Here is a 22,273-nt window from a genome sequence, read left to right on the forward strand (position 1 = left end):
TGGCTGTGGGGGCTGGTGTGATCCCCCAGGGATGGGATAGCGAACCAGTGCGGGGTGGGGAGAGGAGGCCAGGTGTATGCGGTAGAAGGTAGGGGGCAGGTGGATGTCCTGTGTTTTTGCACCTCAGAGGGCAGATGCCCCATATTTTTTTGTATGCAGAGGTGGCAACCCTCATGCGAGCACAGAACAGAAATAGGGTCTCTGCCTCAAGATTACAGTATTAAATTATTCACTACCTACTCCCTGTCCCATACTCCATGATGACCTGGACTTCATGGTGGTGGGGGTCACATACTGACCTTTAGGACGCTTAATTTAGACCTTGACCCTGCAGCTGATTCTATTCAAACAGACACTTGGGCCTACATGTAGCCCATACAAGAATAGGTCATGGGTACTAGAAAGGGCTCCTGAAACTGCAGTACCAAGAAGTGCGCTGATCCTTCAGGGATTGGTCTGAATGGACCCTTCCTGGGTTCTGGAGTCAACAATCCCTCCTGGCTCACAGATTGCTCCTGAGGGTGTGACTTTTTTGAGTGCCCCACTGAGTCCTTACAAACACTTGGTGCCTTCTTCTTGCAGAGTCCGGTACCCTTGCTTTAAGAGACTTAACACAGTCTCTTCTTAGGATTCTATTAGAACACGAGGAGCACGCCTAACAGACTCGGACTTCTTGGTACTCATTCTGACAGCGGATGAAGTGCAGACTCCATGAGCATGTACTTGAATCTGGCAACTTTGTGACCTTTTTCGAACAGGGTTTGAACCCTCTACAAGTGTGGTGTTTGTCACATGTGCCTTCCCAGACACTTAAGGCAGATGGAGTTTGGGTTGCTCACTGGCAGATCTGTTACATGAACAGACTGGCCTTGAAGCCATGTGAATGGGGCATCAGTCCGAACCTGGAGTCCAACCAAGCCAACGGTAGCTATATACTAAAAAGATCATAGAATCATAGAATATTAGGGTTGGAAGAGACCTCAGGAGGTCATCTAGTCCAACCCCCTGCTCAAAGCAGGACCAACACCAACTAAATCATCCCAGCCAGGGCTTTGTGAAGCCGGGCCTTAAAAACCTCTAAGGAGGGAGATTCCACCACCCTCCTCGTGAAATAGTGTTTCCTAATATCCAACCTAGACCTCCCCCACTGCAACTTGAGACAATTGCTTCTTGTTCTGTCATCTGCCACCACTGAGAACAGCCTAGCTCCATCCTCTTTGGAACCCTCCTTCAGGTAACTGAACGCTGCTATCAAATCCCCCCCTCACTCTTCTCTTCTGCAGACTAAATAACCCCAGTTCCCTCAGCCTTCTATTCTATTCCCTCAGTATTCTAAATTTATTCCTGAAGCTATTTACAGATATTCTGTACAAAACTAAAAACAAACACTAAAGGTACTATTTACACTAAAGGAGGGAAGATATGAAGAAACAAAGACTGTAGCTGCAACAGTAACTGTCACTGGCAGTAGGAAGGAACTGAGGGGAGTCGGGAGCAGTGCAGCCCTTTATACCTACATGCAGTGATGCGAGGCACCAGAGGGCACTCATGCTGCCCCCACCGGTACTGCTAAGAGAAAAAACTTCAAGGTGCACACACACCTACAGTGGAATGGACATGTGCAATCACTTGAAGAAGAAGAATTAGCAAAGTTTTTAGACAGAAGTTAGAAGTAGTGGGTGAAAGAAAATTGTGAAATACTGGTACAACTAATTCAAAATATGGGACACACTGATGTCAATGGGAGTGTAAGGATCCTTTTGTCCTAAAATACTATGCTTTTAGGAATTAAATATTACAGATAGTACTTTAAAGTGTGACACAGTCACGTATTTTAAAGGAAACATGTTACTTATGATAGAATTGTAAAATATTTTGCAGTCTGTGATCATAACTGATTTACAATGTAGTCTGTCAAAAACTCACATTTTTATTCTAGTTTATAACAGTAAACAAAGAAGTAACTGCAAATATTCTGAAACATTAATGAAAACATAACATGGTGCTAAAGGCACTTTTGATAATGTCTATAATTGAATCTGAACACAGTCTCCATAAAAAAAATTGCTGGTATTTTACCTCTTTTTTTATACTAACTTCTTTACATTTACACATTTATCCAAGTGTAATAATAACAAAATTGCTTGTCTTAAGATAATTAACACAAATTTTCCACTGCTACATACAGTCTGAAATTAATCATTTTGACTTCTCATAGTGCTAAATGTTCCCCAGGAACATTCCTATAAAGTGCACTTGCTGTGCTGTTGAATGTCCCAGGTACATCTAACATTCCACTGATTTTAAATGTTCACAGCAGCATATGTGCAGTGGCAAAACTATAGCAAACGAATTAAGGATTACATATTGCCACAAAATGTTTTGATCCTATTTCCTCTGTAAATCAATGGGCAAAATTCTCCTCTCACATCTGTACAGTAGAAATAGCACTTCAGTATTCCTCTATGCATGTAGATCTCCCAATGATGTCATTGTGAATTCTGCACATATGGGGAAGCAGAACACCAGACTTGCGTACTATCATGTGGATCTGAGGGGGAATTGTCCCTATTATCATTAATACAGATACTCATGGGAAAAGTTGCCTTTTAAGGATTTATAATTAATTCCAAAATGATGTTATCTATCCTTAACCGTAACTCCTATCTGAGAAAAATATAATTCCGTATGTGAAAGAACCAATTTTAAAAGGACTTTCAAAACTTCTGAACTCCAGTCATAAAAGCTGGAGAATGGAGGTCATAAAAGCTGGAGGATGGAGGTGGAGCCTGGAGGTGTTCTCTTCAAATTTGATCAGATCAGTTCAAATGATGGTCTAAAGAGCTCTTATAGGCCCTGATCCTTCGAAGACTCATATATGTGCATAACTTTAAGCATGCGAGTAATCCCACTGAACAAAATGGGACTATTCATGTGCTTGAAGTCAAGCATGCATATGAGTCTTTGCAGGATGACGGTCATAACAAATTCTAAGTAATTAATATATGCATTGTGGTAGGATGTATTTGAAATTGCCCCTTGTTCTGCAGGATAAGAGCTGCAAATCCAGCTATACGTTAAAAAGTGGAAGGAGTGGATGCTTATACCTAAGAAAATTTTACAGTCGTTGGGCCAGTTTAATCATTTGAACCATTTCCTTGTGTGTGGGAATCCCTTTTAACATAAAGACCACAAATCTGGACAATTTACACTCCCACTTCACATTTTTTTTTGCTAATATCAAATGTCTCCTTAGTCGAAGAAAATAGGAAAATATGGCTCAACTGTGATACTCAGTCATAATATATTTTGTTCTAAGATATACATTCACTACAAAATCTCCTTTCCTAATTACATAGGATTTTGTAGTCAGATTGTAAAAATGGTAAAAACTAATCAGAATAGGTCTACATTCAAATATACTGTTTACATAAAATTTTAATGACTGGGTCCCAACTAACTAAATACCCAAAACAGATAGGAAAATACTAATTCTATATAAGCTTTTTACAATAAATAAAATATTTTGAACCAAAATTAAATATAAACTTTACACATTCAAAATAAAAAATATACATAAAATCTATTTTGAAAAAATGTCATTGATTAGAGAATTACAGTAAAACAATGTTATGAACTGCATTTGAATTTTCACATACAAAATTATGTAGCTTATTATCTTTTTTTTTTTTTTACTTTTAAAGTTCCACAGTTAGCCAACGTGTTGATTTTTTTGCTTTTGTGTAGGATGGTTACCTCCCAGTATCAATAGTCAAACTTTCATATGCTGCTGTTAAATGAAATAAATCAAACAAAAGGATTTGCAATTATAATCATATTAACAAGAGTTAAATTAACACGGATACTGTGTCAAACTAATTTTGTCTTCATCAGCAAGTGCTGATGTGACAAAACTGGAAATAAGATTTTAGATCCGAAAGAGAAATTTTTATGCCTCTGAAAAAGTTCTGTCTTCTGTCACTTTCCAAAAGAGTACTTTTTATGAAGTCGCTTACCAAGACCATAAGAGCAGAAGTTAATTTCTGCAACCTCAAGTGGTGTTATTACAACACAGAATATTTAGTTTTCACTCTTTGCAATACCTCAGGAAACAAAAAGGACTTTCTTGTAGAAACTCAGCCTACCAAATACCTTATGTGTACTGCTAGTAAACAGTCACTAACAAAAATCTTTGCTGTACACTATAAATACATATAGTGGTCAATATCTTTTTTGTCCTTGTTCAGGTGACATTTATTTGCTCTTGTCTTTCAATTTCAGCTTTTTTCTCTTGCCGATGGTTAGATGCAGCCCAAAAGGTTATTTTTTTCAACACTTGTGGCAAAATTTTGGATGGTAACCAGGATATTTGATTCTTTAAAAGGCTGGCATTTTTACCAATGCAGTCAAGGCACAATCTGAAAAGAATGTCAGAATTAACTAAGGTCGTATAACCTAAAGATAAAACACATGAAACAAACTTTTACAAAAAATGTTAAATTAAAAATATATGTAATTTATGTATAGTCCATTCCATAATAATACCAATGCTTTAAAACTGTTTTGAAACATATTTACAAAGCATATTTACATTATTAACTAGAGTCATAATTTTGTTTCTTACCTACTGATCCAGGTAAGAAAAGTTAAAAGTGCCTTATGTTAAAAAAAACTATTCAGTTATAAAAAGTAGAACCGTAATTATCTGTGCTAGACTCTTTGTGCCACTATATAATCTAAACTCACCTGAGAAGTGAGTAAGGTTGAGTTTGAAAAATCAGTAAATCACTGCAGTGACCCTAATGAAGAAGAACAGCAACAATCAGGAGAATGATCAAGATTAACTGTCAATTTAAAAAGAAAAGGAGTACTTGTGGCACCTTAGAGACTAACCAATTTATTTGAGCATGAGCTTTCGTGAGCTACAGCTCACTTCATCGGATGCATACTGTGGAAATTGCAGAATACCATTATTATATACACAGACACCATGAAACAATACCTCCTCCCACCCCACTCTCCTGCTGGTAATAGCTTATCTAAAGTGATCATCGAGATGGGCCATTTCCAGCACAAATCCAGGTTTTCTCACCCTCCGCCCCCCCACAGACAAACTCACTCTCTTGCTGCATCTGTGGGGGGGCGGAGGGTGAGAAAACCTGGATTTGTGCTGGAAATGGCCCATCTCGATGATCACTTTAGATAAGCTATTACCAGCAGGAGAGTGGGGTGGGAGGAGGTATTGTTTCATGGTGTCTGTGTATATAATAATGATATTCTGCAATTTCCACAGTATGCATCCGATGAAGTGAGCTGTAGCTCACGAAAGCTCATGCTCAAATAAATTGGTTAGTCTCTAAGGTGCCACAAGTACTCCTTTTCTTTTTGCGAATACAGATTAACACGGCTGTTACTCTGAAACCTGTCAATTTAAAAGTTATCCCAGGAATACCTTTATATTTGTTTCAACAGGATGATATAAAATGGATTACCATAAATATAATTAAAATCTATGAATATTTAGATTAACAATTATAAAGATTAAAAATACTTCTGAGCCCCCACCTACATGCCTACAGAAGCAGAACTTTGGGGACACGTCTTCTTCAACCTCCCCTCTCAGCAACATTGAAGGGCCACATCTTTACAGCATCAAGTCCCCCTGAGAACTACTTTGTGGGGCTGGGAGGTGGATTTTTGAATTGGAAAGATGTGGGAAAGTGGTAAGAAGGGATTTAGGTAATGGGCAGACTCCAGTGGCATCTTCACAACCCTGGACAACAGTGATGTCAGAATATGTTTTACTATGGATTGATGGAGTATGTGCCATCTGGCACCTTCAGGGACCCAACCCTGGTCCCTGAACAACAGAAGAGCTTTGATGGCCTTCCAGCCCGATCTGAGGCAGGACTTCTAGGGGGAGAGAAGTTTAGGAGTTTATATTTTAAAAGGAACTAATAATGGTAGATAGAAAGATGTTTGGGAATAGTCAGTAGAATAGAATGAAAACGAACAATTACAATAAATAATATACAAATAATGGTGGCTGTGGTTAGATAGCAAATGTTTAAAATGGTAATTGAGTAAAATTAAAACATAGTTTAAATGAGTCAGAACCATCAAGGTGTACACACACTCTTAGCTTATGTAACCAGATGATAACTATTACTTTTACCATAATCTTCCTTTCCCTTTCCCTCTTGTTTGTTACACTTACTTGTGGAGTCTTTTTTTTGTTTTTTTTTAGGTTAAGATATGCAGACATTCACACATGCCCATAACTATTCACATGACTTCAGTGGGACTACTCACAGGAATTATGCACACAAGTACATGCTCTGTGCTGCGTGGAACTCAGATCTACAGATGCACCTCTATAGCAGCATAGGGAGTGGGTGATCTGTAGCTGTGCAGATGCGTGTCAGTTCCTGCAGGAGTGGATGAAGCAGGCTCAGCAGAGTTGTGCCATTCATTTGGAGGGTTGGGGTATGGAGTGTGCCTCTCTGGCTTTTCCCCTGCACATCTACATAGCACCCAGTCCCACTAATTGGGCTGTTGCTATGCTCCGGATATAGGCATTAAGGCACAAAAATTAACACACTATACAGTAATACCAAACAATCCATGAATGATGATGAATTGTAGTTCTTGTAGGAACCAAAACTTTATAATGTAAATCAAGATTGCTCCACTGAAGAGAGGAGTCACAAGAATGATTAAAGGAAACATGCTTTATAATGATAGACTTAAGGAGCTCAATCTATTTAGTTTATCAAAGAGAAGGTTAAGGAGTGACTTGTTTATAGTCCAGTAAATATTTGTTTCCATGTAGGTACTTACAAAAGGGCTCTTTAATCTAGCAGAAAAAGGTATAACAGGAGGCAGTGGCTCAAAGTCAAAGCTAGACAAATTCAGACTGGAAATAAGGCATACACTTTTAATGGTGAGAGTAATTAACCATTGGAATAATTTACCAAGGGTCGTGGTGGAGTCTCCATCCCTTACAATTTTTAAATCAAGATTTTTCTAAAAAGATCTGCTCTACGAAGTATTTTGGGGAAGTTATGGCCTGTGCTATACATGGGGTCAGCCTAGATGATCACAATGATCCCTTTTGGCCACAGAATCTAGGAATCTAAGTCAAGACATTATACTGATTTATACCAACTGAACAGTTGGCCTTGAATGTCCTGATCTTCATGCACTTAAATTCTCAGCAATAATGTTGAATCAATGTTTTTTTAATTAAATTATACTAAGACTTCATTATTAAATTTACTGACTGTGTCCAAGAAATGCAAGTCATCTTTGCTCCCACCAAAGATCATCACTTCTCCTTCTGTGCCAAGACAGGCTGTGTGCCACAACCTACAAACAAATTTATAAATAAAATGAATAGCTTAATAAATAAAATAATAATAATGGTTTATTTGCATATTATCAACTAAACAAATCTAAATTAGCTAATTTTACATGTTTTAATATAGGATTCAGGGAAGCAGGACCTTTGCCTGAATGAGTATAACCTCATCCACATCACATGATTTCCCCCTCATTTCTCATATCTCAAAAGATTCATTTGAAAAGAAAATTGAATAATGACATGATAAATTTGGTTAAATGGAGCAGTCAATTTTATAAATGCTATGAATCCAATACTTATGAACAGACAAATTGAATTCTTACTGGTCTTACACTACTTACCAAGAGGAATTTTATTAAATTCTTATTGTATAAAAAATATTTCAGGAGGCTTCAACACTCAGGAACCATGCCTGAAAGATCAAATTATTCACTTCTATACTTGTATGAGAGGATTAAAAAGTAATGGAAAGGAATATGACTAGCCATTTTACCTTAAGAGAACTTTCAGACCGACATATTAATGTGGCTGTCTGGCTGATTTGTAGTATAGTTTTTTTATTATACACACACACACACACACACACATACATATATTGGCTTACCTATCGTTATTTTACACAGAACACTACAGTGGAAAACTCATAAGTATCTTGGTAAATGTTTACATATAGTAAGTATTTTTATATCAGTTTTCCACTTTTATTTTTTAATTAACAAGTACTAGCAAATTGGGATTATGGGCTCGTTTGTGTTGACTCTCATTCCTGAATTTTAGGATTGAGTCTCAGAACACAGGTTTTTCTCTGTCAGTTCCCATCTATCCTTTTTCTGCCTCATTCCAATTCATGCAGATCACTTTCTGATTGTAACAATTTCCACATTCATGCTCAGCAGGAGAAGTTTTGTTTGTGTTGTGTATATAAAATGTTTTGGAGAAAAGTGATTCTTATAAACTTATTATTTTATCAACGATTCATATAAGTAGGTTCTCACTGTACTGCATTTCGTTATTGTTATTATTATTAGAATTAACTGATCGAATTCTGCACTGTCTTGTGCCAAGTGTAACCCCACTCAGGTAAACAGGATAGCATTGGGTATAAGTCAATGTAGAATTTGGCCCCTTCTGTTATGTTTTAACTACTAAAAAGTACGCATAAATGGAATTTTCATGCAAAACTAAATTCACTCACATTTTCTTACGTCATTCATTTCAGCAATTATTCACTGTTCTCCTTACACTAAACTATCCCACCTTTTCTCTTCCTCATACCTGTAGATAGATCTGTCTCTGTCTTATCTGCATTAGGAAAACTCTGGCCTGGACTTGATCATCGAAGAACACTGGAAAGCCTTTCCTGCCTTGACTTTCTTGACATTCTAGCTTGAAACCTGATGCTTTTTTCTATAGACTGATAGAGTTTATGTCCTCTCACAGCTGCTCTAACTTATCACCTAAACATTCTAATAAAGCATGTTATTTACATAGTACATAAGCTGAATTAATGTAACCTTTTTACACAGACTCTCTACCTAGAATTATAGTGATGACATAGTTTATCCTTTAGTTAAACATTGGGAGTTTATAACAAACAAAAAAATCATGCTGGAAAGAAACTTGGCATGCAAAGTCTTAGCCTAGGTGCAATTAAAAACCAAACCAAAAAACAAAACACTTTTTCCAGCAAGACACACAAGGTTCATTCAATACTGTAGGTCTATAATAAGAGTGACAATTTATTATGCATAATTAGAAACAGAAAAACAGTCTCTTACATAAATTATTTTGGGGGATTGTCATAAATGAAAAAGTTTTGTAGGAAACTCAAGAAAATACATTCATGCACTTATGCATGTGATATAAGCTATATCTTTATATAGGGATATACACATGTATACTTTTTTTGCCAACACATTTTAAGCACAGGGTTGCCAACCTCCAGGATTGGCCTGGCATCACCCAGAATCAGTATCCACCTTCCGGTGACTATTGAAAGCAATGCAGCAGATTTTAATAGGATATTTTAAGAAAATGACATTATGTTATGTTGGAAAAAAAAATCTCCTGGAATAGCTTCAGTCAGAGTTGGCAACCCTAATTTTAAGACCCTGTTCTCAAATTCATCCCACTGCAGAAGGCCTGCATAAAGCTGCCTGTGTTCTGAAGGCCCTGCAATAACCCTACGCATATATCAGGAGATAGAGCACAGATACAGTACTGAAAATGTGCTCTGAACCAACTCCAAATAGGTCAACATGGAAGGGGATTTCCAGAGTTGGCCAGATTAGAAGCCAGTAGAACTCTGTTTATATGGCCTGATGCAAAGCCCATTGCAATCAACAGAAAAACTTCCGTTGATTTCAACAGGTTCCGCATCAGGCCCATATAGATCCACTGGCCAAGAACCTGTGCACAGGGGCCACAGATACTATTCTAACCTACAGTCTGGAATGGTGACTGCGCTACAGCCCTTTGGCTGTCCTCACACTGGACACTCACCCACAGCTTGATTACTCTGTGGGAGGCAGTGTGGCCCAGCAGTTACTTTAAGTAAGGCAATGTAGACAGGGGATTGTACTGGGAGTCAGAGGACAACTGTTTTAATTCTTACTCTGCTACTGACTTGCTAAGTTACCCAGGACAAGTCACTCCATTTCTCTGTGTCTCAATTTCCTCATCAGTAAAACATGGATAATGATACTCACCTTCTTCCCTAAAGCACGTTGAGATCTATAGATGGAAAGTGATGTCGAAAGCTAAGTATGATTATTAATACTTGTGCTTTAAGGTGTTTTCCTAAATTTCAACCAGATCTGGTGTAACAATCCTATTATAATTAAACTAAATATAGCAGATATATTGCAGTGGTAATTAATTCAGGAAGAAACCTGGAAACACCCCGGTGAACATATAAAGTCCTTTTAAAAACTGGCTATGTACCACCTGCAGTAATTAAATTTACCTATGTATTTACAGTATTTTGGATTCTAAAAATAGGGAATGCTGCAAATGTTGGCAAAAATAAAAAAGTGTACCCTGATGCAGTAAGTACCCATTTTCAATGGCACTATCTGTATAACATCCATGTTTAGAACATGAGACTTACTTACTTCAGTCAGACATGGAACGAATCACACATTTCCTTTGCTCTTAATTCCATAAAATTAAATTATATTTTTGTTCTATGCAAGCTCTAAAAAAAGTCTACTTGTGCAAATCTAAAAGATGTAGACATTGGATGTTTGAACTGGACCCTTTTTGGTCAGTACTTAAGTCCACTAAAAAAATTATAGTCTTTCAAAATACTGCAATTTAAACCCAATCACTGTTGTTCTGTATTAAATTAATTTATGCAAAACAATAAGTGTCATTAGCTATTTCTGTTCAGGAAAAAAACAGAAAGAACTATTATTTAAACTTCCTTTGAATCCTAAAAGAGTGCAACATCATTTCCCTGGTTCTGTCTCTTCTAAAAATAATGAACTTTCATGGTTCATTTAGTTGTATATTATTAAATCTAATGTTAATTAGTAAAAGTGCTACACATTTTACTTTTACATATTTCTGATATCTACTTATTTGGAAGTAAAACATCAAGTGAATTTAGTCTGCACCCCTTTCATTACAAACACCCTGTCAGTGCCAGCAAGCATATTAAATAATAAATCTTGAAAATAAAAAAGACTATGCCTAATAATGAAAAAGAATAAAACTACTTATATAAAGCAAGCTGTTCAATTATGTCGAGCTCATTTTGTAAAATATTTTAATACATTATTTTAAAGGCAGGTGTTCTGATTTAATACCTTATTTAATCATATTTCAAAATATTCAAAAATTTCAGCAAATGCTGACTTTTTTTTTATACCTAGGCCTACTCTTAGGTAAGTGGGTAAGTTGTTTCCATCCATTTGTTGTGACATTATGAATCCAACCGTCACCTGCAAATAAGGAAAATATGTATCTTAGAATTATTTCTTGGTGAATAAGATATTACCTTTTGTTTTGTACAAAGAGCTCTACAGTCTAAAATGTCTAACATCAAAAGAATGACTACCATGTTAATGAATTAACTACCATAATTTTAGAGTCTTCATGACTTAACTTGTGAGTTCTTTTTTGTCACAAAAGATAAAGTTAGCTACACTGAAATCTGGAGTTAAAAACACAATATAAAATATACAAGTCAAATCAGAGACTATTTTGAAATGACAGGACTATATTCATCAGAATGAAGACTGCTGTGTCCCAGGGACTCTACAAATCTTAAAGTACTCCCCCAATCATAGAATCATAGAATATCAGGGTTGGAAGGGACCTCAGGTCGTCATCTAGTCCACCCCCCTGCTCAAAGCAGGACCAATCCCCAATCAAATCATCCCAGCCAGGGCTTTGTCAAGCCTGACCTTAAAAACTTCTAAGGAAGGAGATTCCACTACCTCCCTAGGTAACCCATTCCAGTGCTTCACCACCCTCCTAGTGAAAAAGTTTTTCCTAATATCCAACCTAAACCTCCCGCACTGCAACTTGAGATCACTGCTCCTTGTTCTGTCATCTGCTACCACTGAGAACAGTCTAGATCCATCCTCTCTGGAACCCCCTTTCAGGTAGTTGAAAGTAGCTATCAAATCCCCCCTCATTCTTCAATTCTGCAGACTAAATAATCCCAGTTCCTTCAGCCTCTCCTCATAAGTCATGTGCTCCAGCCCCCTAATCATTTTTGTTGCCCTCTGCTGGACGCTTTCCAATTTTTCCACATCCTTCTTATAGTGTGGGGCCCAAAACTGGACAGTACTCCAGATGAGGCCTCACCAATGTCAAATAGAGGGGAATGATCACGTCCCTCGATCTGCTGGCAATGCTCCTACTTATACAGCCCAAAATGCTGTGAGCCTTCTTGGCAACAAGGGCACACTGTTGACTCATATCCAGCTTCTCATCCACTGTAACCCCTAGGTCCTTTTCTGCAGAACTGCTGACTAGCCACTCGGTCCCTAGTCTGTAGCAGTGCATGGGATTCTTCCATCCTAAGTGCAGGATTCTGCACTTGTCCTTGTTGAACCTCATCAGATTTCTTTTGGCCCAATCCTCTAATTTGTCTAGGTATCTTTGAATCCTCTCCCTACCCTCCAACATATCTACCACTCCTCCCAGTTTAGTGTCATATGCAAACTTGCTGAGGGTGCAGCCCATGCCATCCTCCAGATCATTAATGAAGATATTGAACAAAACCGATATTGAAACAATATTCCCTCACTTTCTTTATCTCATTTTCTGTCTTTCTTTTTTTCTCTTCCTCCTTCTTCCAAGTCTCCTTTTTGCTTGATCTCCAAGGTGCCAGACAATGAAGAAGGAATTAATTGAGGCCTTTATTTTGCATAATAGATATTTTCATGCAGTAACAGCAAGAGTAACACTGACTACAACCATGATTTCCATAATTAAATATATAAATGATCATCTTATACCTTAATAAAAATAAAATTCCTTAATTTGCAAGGACAGTAGTAATATTTTTATTATTTGATTAATGCAAAATAGATGTTAAGTGACGGGCTTTTAAAAAAATGGTTGCTAAAAAGTGATTGCATGGACAATCACCCATATCTGTAAAGGACAGAAGACGCAATCTTACAGTCCAAATCATTATCCAGGCAAAACTCTTAAAATGAATGGGAGTGTTGCCTGAATAAAAAGAGTGCAGTGTCAAATCCCAAATTTGTCTGTGCAAATCATAGAATCATAAGACTGGAAGGGACCTCAAGAGGTCATCTAGTCCAGTCCACTGTATTAATGGCAGGACTGAGTATTATCTAGACCATCCCTGAGAGGTGCTTGTCCAACCTGCTCTTAAAAATCTCCAATGGTGGACATTCCACAACCTCCCTAGGCAATTTATTCCAGTGCTTAACTAGCCTGACAGTTAGGAAGCTTTTCCTAATATCCAACCTAAACCGTCCTTCCTGCAATTTAAGCCCATTGCTTCTTGTCTTATCCTCAGAGGTTAACGAGAACAATTTTTCTCCCTCCTTGTAACAACCGTTTATGTACTTGAAAATTGTTATGTCCCCTCTCAATCTTCTCTTCTCCAGACTAAACAAACCCATTTTTTTTCAATCTTCCCTCATAGGTCACGTTTTCTAGACATTTAATCATTTTTGTTGCTCTTCTCTGGACTTTCTCCAATTTGTCCACATCTTTCCTGAAATGTGGTGCCCAGAACTGGACACAATACTCCAGTTGAAGCCTAATCAGCACCGAGTAGAGCAGAAGAATTAACTTCTTGCGTCTTGCTTACAACACTCCTGCTAATACATCCCAGAAGGCTGTTTGCTTTTTTTGCAACAGCGTTACACTGTTGACTCATATTTTGCTTGTGATCCAGTTTGACCCCCCGGATCTCTTTCCACAGTACTCCTTCCTAGGCACAGTCATGTCCCATTTTGTATGTGTGCAACTGATTGTTCCTCCTTAAGTGCAGTACTTTGCATTTGTCCTTCTTGAATCTCATCCTATTTACTTCAGACCATTTCTCCAGTTTGTCCAGATCATTTTGAATTTTAATCCTATGCTCCAAAGCACTTGCAACCCTTCCCAGCTTCGTATCATCTGCAAACTTCATGTGCACTCTCTATGCTATTATCTAAATCATTGATGAAGATACTGAATAGAATTGGACCCAGTACTGATCCCTGCGGGACATTTGATATGCACACACATTAAATACATTCAGATGATGGGTCAAGGCACCTTTCAAAATCTGGCCCTGAATATTTGTGAAACTTGAAGCTCCACCATTACCACCAACTGTGCATTTTATCAGTTATACAGGCTGCCTTCATTAGAAAAAGAGCTTTGTAGCAGGCTCTCTCACTTTTTACATGAAGGTTTTGTAGGTCAGATTGGAGCAGAATGTGATTAATGTTATGTTTATTCACATATTGTGTTGGAATTATATTTTGTTACTAGTTTTGCAATTTTATTGTCTTTGATGGAGTTATTCCTGATTTAGACTGGCATGAGTGAGACTCTAACTCTTATTTTATCAGATGGTAAGTTGTTTGGTGAAAAGACTATTTGTTCAACACATATACTCATTGTACTGTGCTATGTCCATCATCAGTGCTATATAAAACAACAATAATAAAAAGTGTCTGAATAAATATTCACATAGAGTGAGAGTCATATAACAAGATCTGGACCAAACATCTTTATGATGAAGTTGAATGTATATAACATCATGGTTAGCACTAAAATGTATGATGGACTCTGTATGTTTTGAAGTACTTACTTAGAGGAACATTATCTGAACTCAGTCCACCAAATAGGAAAAGTTTATCATCTGCTATAGGAGTCAAAGTGTGCCACGATCGATCTTTTGGTTTCTCTCCACTAATATGAATTCTTGGTAAAACAAAAAATAAGAAGAGAACAAGTTAAGAAGAATGCTTAAACTGAACTGGACTGGCAGCTCATCATTTTCTAGAATAAGAATGGGCTCTGTCCTGATTAAACAGGCTACAGTGTAAGCAGAGCAAACTGAAACAAGAAACTTCTTGTAACAATTGCTCTTTGGAAGTAGCACTTATGATAATGATCTTACACTTATATAGCATATTTTCCTCCCCCAAGATATTTTACAAATCTTAAACTTATGTACGAAACACAGGGACTGCTTTTTTAAACCACTGAAGTGATTATTTAACACACAAGAACAGTTTTAGGATGGGAAGTGAAGAATAATGTGTCCAATTGAAACTGAATAGAGTATTTAAGTAGATAGGTTGCAGTTGCTCAAACTAAAATGTGACCTGGATAGTGGAGTTATAGTTCTCTTGGTCCTAAGAAAAGAAATAAGATCTTTAATGACTACAAATGGCTGGGACCTTGGCTTTACTTCTTATTCCCAAGATACCACACTTCCACAGACACAGTGCCCTCTAACAGAATGGCAGGACACAGGCGCATACAGACTTTGGGTGAAGAGTGCCACCTTCTGAGCCTCTTTACACATCATCTGAGCCACTTTAACTATTTCCTGCAACAGCTAGGTGCTCCTGGGGACTCTCCCAAGAACTTGATGCTTAGCTTGGGAGACCTGAGAGAATCACAGAACAAGATCTGTGATACTTATTGAAAAAAAGAGTTACTTACTTTATATTAACCATGTTCTTCAACACGTTGTCCATGTAGATCCAATTCTAGATGTGCATGTGTCTCATGCATGTGAGATAGGAATCGCTGAATAGCAGTGTCCGTTGTGCTGTGCATATCCTCATACTTTCCCACCCTAGGGCATAAATGGCAGAGTGGCCGCAACCATCCCTCAGTTTCCTGACTAAAAAAAAGTGGGGATGGAGGGCAGGTCGTGCGATCCGCCAAAAGACAACATCTCAGAGAAGAAACGGTTACTTACTGGAACTGTGGTTCTTTGATTTGTGATGCAGACATGTATTCCACTTAGATGTGTGCACACCCAGCGCACCAGAGCCATAGAAATTTGCCTAGTAGTATCCATAGAGAGGTGGCACTCATGCCTGGTGGCCATAGCCCCTCTCCTAGCTACGTGAGGTGGTGCTGCCCCAAACCTCCCTCAGTTCCTTCGCACTGAACACCCAGGAACGAGACTCTGATGCAGAGGGGACGGAAGGTGGGTCATGGAATACACATCTGCATCACATCTTGAAGAACCAGTTAAAGTAAATAATCTTCGAGTAGATGCAGACGTGTATTCTATTTAGGTGACTCACAAGCAGTACCTCCCCCAGGACACAGGGCTCAGAGCCTGCTTAAACAAGGACTGCAGGACCACTCCATCAAAGGGTGCATCCACCCTGGAATATGCAGTTATGGCACAATGGTTTGTGAATGTATGTATCAATGACTATGTAGCAGCCCTGCAAATGTCCAATATGGAAATGTCACTGAGGAATGCTATGGATGTTGCTTGCGCCCTCGTACAAAGAGCTTGCACTCACTGAGGGAGCTTACCCAGAGCTATTTCATATGCAGTCTTGATGCAGGATGTTATCCATTTGGAGATAGTCTGTGAAAAGACTGTTTGACCCTTCATGCGATCTGCATATGACACAAACAAACGAGGCAAAGCACAAAACAGTTTAGTCCAGTCCAGACATCGTCTGACTTCTAAGGTACAGAGATACCACTCCTCTGGAGATGAATGCGGCTTAGGAAAGAACACAGGTACCGCATGGTTCCAATTAAACTGAGAAACCACTTTAGAAATTTTTTTTGGATGCAGTTATAAGGTCACTTTGTCTTTGGAGAATTGTGTATAAGGACGCTCTGCCATCAGAGCCTGCAACTCACACGCTCTCCTTGCAGATGTTATCACTAACAGGAATGCAGTTTTCTGACACAAAAGCGGAAAGGGACAAGATGCCAGGGGCTTCAATGGAGGTTCCATTAGGACCATTAGGACTGAGTTAAAGCCTCCCAAAGGAACAAGCTCTCAAACCGGGGGATGTAAATGAAGGAGTCCTTTTAAGAATCTTGCTACCATGGCACTGCAGAAGATTGACCTTTTTGGAATGGGAAGATGAAGTTCCAATAAATACTGCCAAATGCACTTCCAGTGAATTAAACACAAGCATCAACACCTGAAGGTGCAGCAGGTAATCCAAACTGTCCTGGATAGAGACCAGTGTCGGTTGGATTCCATGGGCTATTGACCACACCAAAAATCACTTTCATTTAGCTGAAAAGGGACATCCTGGTGGAGGGTTTTCCATTGATAAGGAGAACTTGTTGGACAGACACTGAACACAGTTCTTCCTCCTCATTCAGCCAGGCAGCAGCCACGCTGGGAGATACAAGGAGTGAGTGCAAGGATCCAAGGATGACCTGAGGGATGATTGGGACCAGTGGAAAGGCATAGAGAAGAGCCCTCTGCCAGCTGAGGTGGAAAGCACTGGACAGGGAGCCTGGACTGATGCCCCCCGACAGCAGAATAGATGACATTTCCTGTTGTCCCTTGTAGCAAACAGGTCGATCGTTGGGATGCCCCAAGCTGTAAAGATGACCCAAAGGACACTTGTCTTCAGGGACCATTTGTGACTCAGGGAAAAATAGCTGCTGAGATGGGCTGTGAGATGATTATGAACCTTGGATAAATGAATAGCTATCAGAGTAATGGTCTCCTCAATGCAGAACTGCCAAAACCTGACTGTCTCTAGGCAGAGCAATCTGAAGTGTGCTTCCCCTTGTTTGTTCACACAATACAACATGGTGGTAGTGTCGGTAAGTATGTGAACCACTGAGTCTCTGATATGGTCTTGAAAAGTGTGACATGCATTGTAGATGGCCTGAAGCTCCAGCATATTGATATGGAGTAAGGCCTCCTGCTCCTACTACAGTCCCTTCACTTTCAGTGACCCTAAGTGTGCCCCCCAACCCATCGGGGAGGCATCAGTAACAATTGACCTGGTTGGCGAGGACCAGACAAAGGAAATATGTTGCCAAATGTTCTCTGGATGCATTCACCGCTGCAAGGAGTTCAGAGGAGACAGATGAACCAGTCTGTCTAGAGGGTGAAGCGTAGAATGGCAAATCATCTTGAGCCACATTTGAAGGGGGAGAAGGCACAACCTTGCAAACTGGACCACCTGCATGCAAGTGGGCATGTGGCCCACAAGCCTCAGACACATCTGAACTGTCATGGAAAGCTGAGACTGCAGACTGAGGCAAAGACGGTGAATAGTCTGAAAACAGTCAGTCAGCAGAAATGCTTTCAATGTTGTGGAATCTAACAGGGTCCCATTGAACTCGATTTTCTGAGTGGGAGCCCAGGTTGACTTCCCAGTGTTTAGGCTGAGACCCAGATGCTTGAGCAAGAGCAGTGTGGTGCCAGTGTGAGCAAGAACTTCCTCTCTAGATCTGCCCCTCAGTAACCAGTTATCCAGATAAAGGAAGATGTGAATTCCTTTCTTCCTGAGATATGCCATAACAACGATCATGCATTTGGTTAAAACCCGAGGGGCAGAAGAGAGGCCAAATGGAAGCACTGTGTACTGAAAGTGGCATTCTGCCACAACAAATCGAAGGAACTTTCTGTGGCTCAGCAAAATCACCACATGAAAGTACACATCCTGAAAGTCCAGAGCAACAAACCAGTTGTTCTGCGACAACAGACAGAGACTAATCAACAGAGTGACTATTTGGAACCTCACAGATCTGATACATTTGTTGAGGCTTGCGAAGGTCAAGGATGGGTCTTACCCTGCCCTTGGATCAGGGTACCAGGAAGTGCCAGGAGTAGAAGCCATGACCCAGTGTTCCAGCAGAACCTCTTCCACCACTTCCAAAGCCAGCAGAGAGCAGACCTGCTTGAGAAGAAGTATCTCATGAGAGGGGTCCCTGAAAAAGGATGGGTGGAGAGGAACTGCATGGCATAACCTGATCTGAAGGTTCTTAGGAACCAGCTGTTGGTGGTGATCAAGTCCCAAGCATTGTGAAAGTGGACCAGCCTGTCCCCAAAGTCAGGGGAGATGAGCAGAGAGGAGCAATGACTGGAACAGTGCTTTGGAGCAAGGAGTCAAAATGGGTGCTTGTAGGACAGTGTATGGATTGGTTGAACCTCAAGCCTGACTGCTTTCTCCTATGGGATCTATCCCTCTTTCTGGGGTAGTCCCATTGCCTTGGATGAGGGAAAGGCTGGCCAAACATGCACTGCAGACGATACTGCTGCTGGTGTTGCTTTTGAACGCCGTAGTGGTGTCTCTGCACCATCAGAGTGTATACTCGTCACATGATTGCAGGGTAGCCCTGGAGTCTTTGAAGGAGTGCAGCATCATGTTAGTTTTGTCCAAAAACAGGGTTTGGCTGTTGAAGGACAAATTTTCAATGGCTTGCTGGACATCGGTGGCAATGCCCAAATTCTGCATCCAAAAAGCCCTCCTCTGGGTGACCTCAGAGGCCATTATCCTGACTGAGGTGTCTGCAATGTCTAGCGTGGACTGCAAGGACGTTTTAGGTACCAAGCAGCCCTCAGTGACAAATACCCAAAATTCCTCTCATGAGGCCTTGGGCAGCTGGTCTGCGAACTCTGACATAGCTGTCCAGTTAATGAAATTGTATTTGGACAGCAGAGCTTACTGGTTAGCAATCCGCACCTGTAAGGAAGAGGTGTAAATATTCTTTCCCATGAGGGCCAATCATTTAGAGTCCCTATCTTTGGGTGTGGACTTCAACCTGCCCTGCCGGGCTCTCTCATTCACTGTAGTTACAAGGGAATTGGGGGTAGATGGGAGTAAAACCCTTCAAAAATCCCTGCAGAGGAACAAAATAGCACTTTTCAATTCGCTCAGCTGCAGGCAGTACCAAAGCCAGTATGCTCCATAGAGCCGTAGTCAATTCAGGGAGCACATCACTGATAGGGAGGGGGACTCTCCCAGGAGCAGATGGCTGCAAGATATCCACTAATTTGTGCAACAGAACATCACTGGGATACTGAGGGAAGCAGCTACACACTGCAGAAGGTCTTGGTACATCTTAAAATTCTCTGGTACCGAAGGGAAGGATGAGCCAGGCAGCACAGAATTGTCTGGAGACAAAGACGAGGCCCTTAATTGAGTGAAAGGAAGATACTTTTCCAGTGCGGACAGAATGACTGCCGGTGCCTGTGGCATATTGATGGTCACCACTGCAGACCTGGCTGGCGATCTCACCTTCAAGCGAGACAAAGAGTGGGATCTTCATGACTGAAGAGCATCTGACGGATTCTATAGAGGCCACTGACATGGATAAGGCATTGGTGACCAGTACGCACCTGGCCAGGGGATGCTGGTCAGGCACTGGAAAGTAGGAGGATGACAACCCCAATTCAGACGCTGAGGAATCTCGGGATCCAGGAGATAAAGACAGAATGAGACCAGAGGGAGTGAGTAACTGGTATGACTCATCATTCGTCCGGAATGAGGCAGGAAGCAGTGCTTCCAAGGGAAGCGGTACCATTGGTACCAAGCATGCTGGTGCCAGAAGCAGTGTCAGTCCCAAAGTCAACAGCGGTACCAGAGTATCTGGCAATACCAACGTTAAGAGCAGTGAAAGCCGCCACCGAAGCATTTGCAGTGCCAACAAGATTCCCAATACAGAGGTCCCCTGTACTGATCCTGGTTCCGGCCCTGCTTCCCCAGTCTGTGGAAGGGGAACATGGGGGTGCAATGCCAAAAGACCCAAGGCTGCAGCAGCTCGTTCAATCGACAGGGCTATAGATGATGCGACCCTGGCAAAGTCATGGACCAAAGGAGAGGTTGGGAACAAGAGGCAGAGAAGGTCTGTAGCTGCCTGGTATACCACCGACATGGAAACAGTCAGTACCAGCATCTCTCTCATCAGTACTGGACTCAATGCACACGTGGAGGACGGAAACACAGTCAACGGTACAGGGTTTCTAACCTCTCTACTCAGAACCAGGGAAGGGTTAGACTTACCCACGCCATCCCATGTGCTTGCACCAACTCCCTGTCAATCCACACTTTTTCTGGAGGAGGTGGAAGAGTCACACTGAGATCTGGAGCAGTCCTGACTGGTCTTATGCAACCTTTTCCTCGGTGCAGTCAACGAGGAATGGCTCCTCCATTTCTTCAGAGAGGCGCCTGCTCCAGAACATGAAGCAGTAGCAGTCTTGGAGCCTGAGGGCAGTCTCTCACCCAATGAGGGCCTCTGTAATGAAGCAGACTGCATGGCCTGTTCAAACAGGTGCTGCTTCAGGCAAAGGTCCCAAGCCACTTGAGTCCATTTCTTAAATGATCTGCAGATCGTACAATGCTTCTTGATGTGGGCATTGCCAAAACAGAGCAAGCACCACGTGTGGGGATTGCTGCTGGGGATCGCTCCCCCAAATGAAGGACAATGTTTAAACACTTGTGAGGGCATCACCAAGGAAACAAACTACTACAACTAACACTAAGGGTACTACTAACCATATACAAGGGAAAAAACTAAAATAGTTGAGAGGTTATGAAGTTAATACCACATAGAGCTCTGACTCTAGCTATGGGTGGTAAGAAGGAACTGAGGGAAGGTCAGGACGGCACCACCTCATGTAGCTAGGAGAAGGGCTACAACAATGCAGCGTGAGTGACGTCCCTCTATAGGTACTGCTAGGCAAATTTCTACAGCTCTGGTGCGCTGGGCGTGCACTCATCTAAGTGCAATATATGTCTGTATCTACTAAAAGAAGAACCACAGTTACTAGCTGAGTAACCATTTTTTTCCTTCTCTGAGTATAAGTCTGTGGAGCTCCTGGAGCTCATTCTAGGTGACTGATAAGCAGTGCCCCATCTGTAAGGTGGGACTGAAGAATCGTAACTGCCACTAACTAAAGAGTGATTGTAACACTTCCCTACCAAATTTGGCATCTGATCTTGCTGCCAAGTCCAGGGAGTAGGGTTTAATAACCGTAAGGGGAACATTGTGTAAGGAGCATCAGCTGTGAGAGCTTGGAGTTTGCTGACCTTCTGGCTGACATAGTGGTGACCAAAAAGACCGTCTTGAGAGTAAGGTGGTGTAAAGAGCAGTTCAAGATAGGCTCAAAGGGGAACTCCTGTAGGCTTGAAAGGATAGTATCCTATGCCAGAGGGGGTTCCTTTACTGGTAGTTAAGTACAGAGTAACCCCTTTAAAAATCTGAATGCAGTGGGGGGGAACATGACTGAGTGGGGGTGGTAGCATGATGAAATCATCGCAAGGTGGACCTTAATGGAACTGACTGAAAGTACAGAGTGTTTCAAATGCAGAATATAATCCAGGATTTTAGGTACAGGGGCCTCCAATAGGTCAGGTGTTGGGTTGCCCAAACTGAAAATTATTTCCACTTTGAATAGTTTTCCTTGTGGGCAGCTTTCTGCTTTGTAGTAGGATTTCTAATATCTCTAGTGAACAGTCT

General features: G+C 40.7%; 1 protein-coding gene across 3 annotated transcripts in view; it reads right to left on the reverse strand.

Moving 5' to 3' along the window:
- Positions 1-1,907: 1,907 nt before the first annotated feature.
- The window catches only part of KLHDC1 (kelch domain containing 1), a 67,223-nt gene continuing 46,857 nt past the window's right edge, over positions 1,908-22,273 (reverse strand). For 2 of the 3 annotated variants that reach the window (XM_007064794.4, XM_037901381.2), the window contains 5 exons: positions 14,658-14,770; positions 11,235-11,307; positions 7,284-7,368; positions 4,747-4,799; positions 1,908-4,418 (listed from right to left, as the gene is read on the reverse strand). In XM_007064794.4, the coding sequence (XP_007064856.2) occupies positions 4,244-4,418; positions 4,747-4,799; positions 7,284-7,368; positions 11,235-11,307; positions 14,658-14,770 (499 nt within the window). In that variant the 3' untranslated portion in view covers positions 1,908-4,243. Of the gene's footprint in view, positions 4,419-4,746; positions 4,800-6,312; positions 6,429-7,283; positions 7,369-11,234; positions 11,308-14,657; positions 14,771-22,273 lie in introns of all 3 variants that reach the window. The other variant, XR_005225662.2, reaches the window with a different exon arrangement.

This window comes from Chelonia mydas, chromosome 6 (genome assembly GCF_015237465.2).
Source record: "Chelonia mydas isolate rCheMyd1 chromosome 6, rCheMyd1.pri.v2, whole genome shotgun sequence".
Taxonomy (NCBI): domain Eukaryota; kingdom Metazoa; phylum Chordata; order Testudines; family Cheloniidae; genus Chelonia; species Chelonia mydas.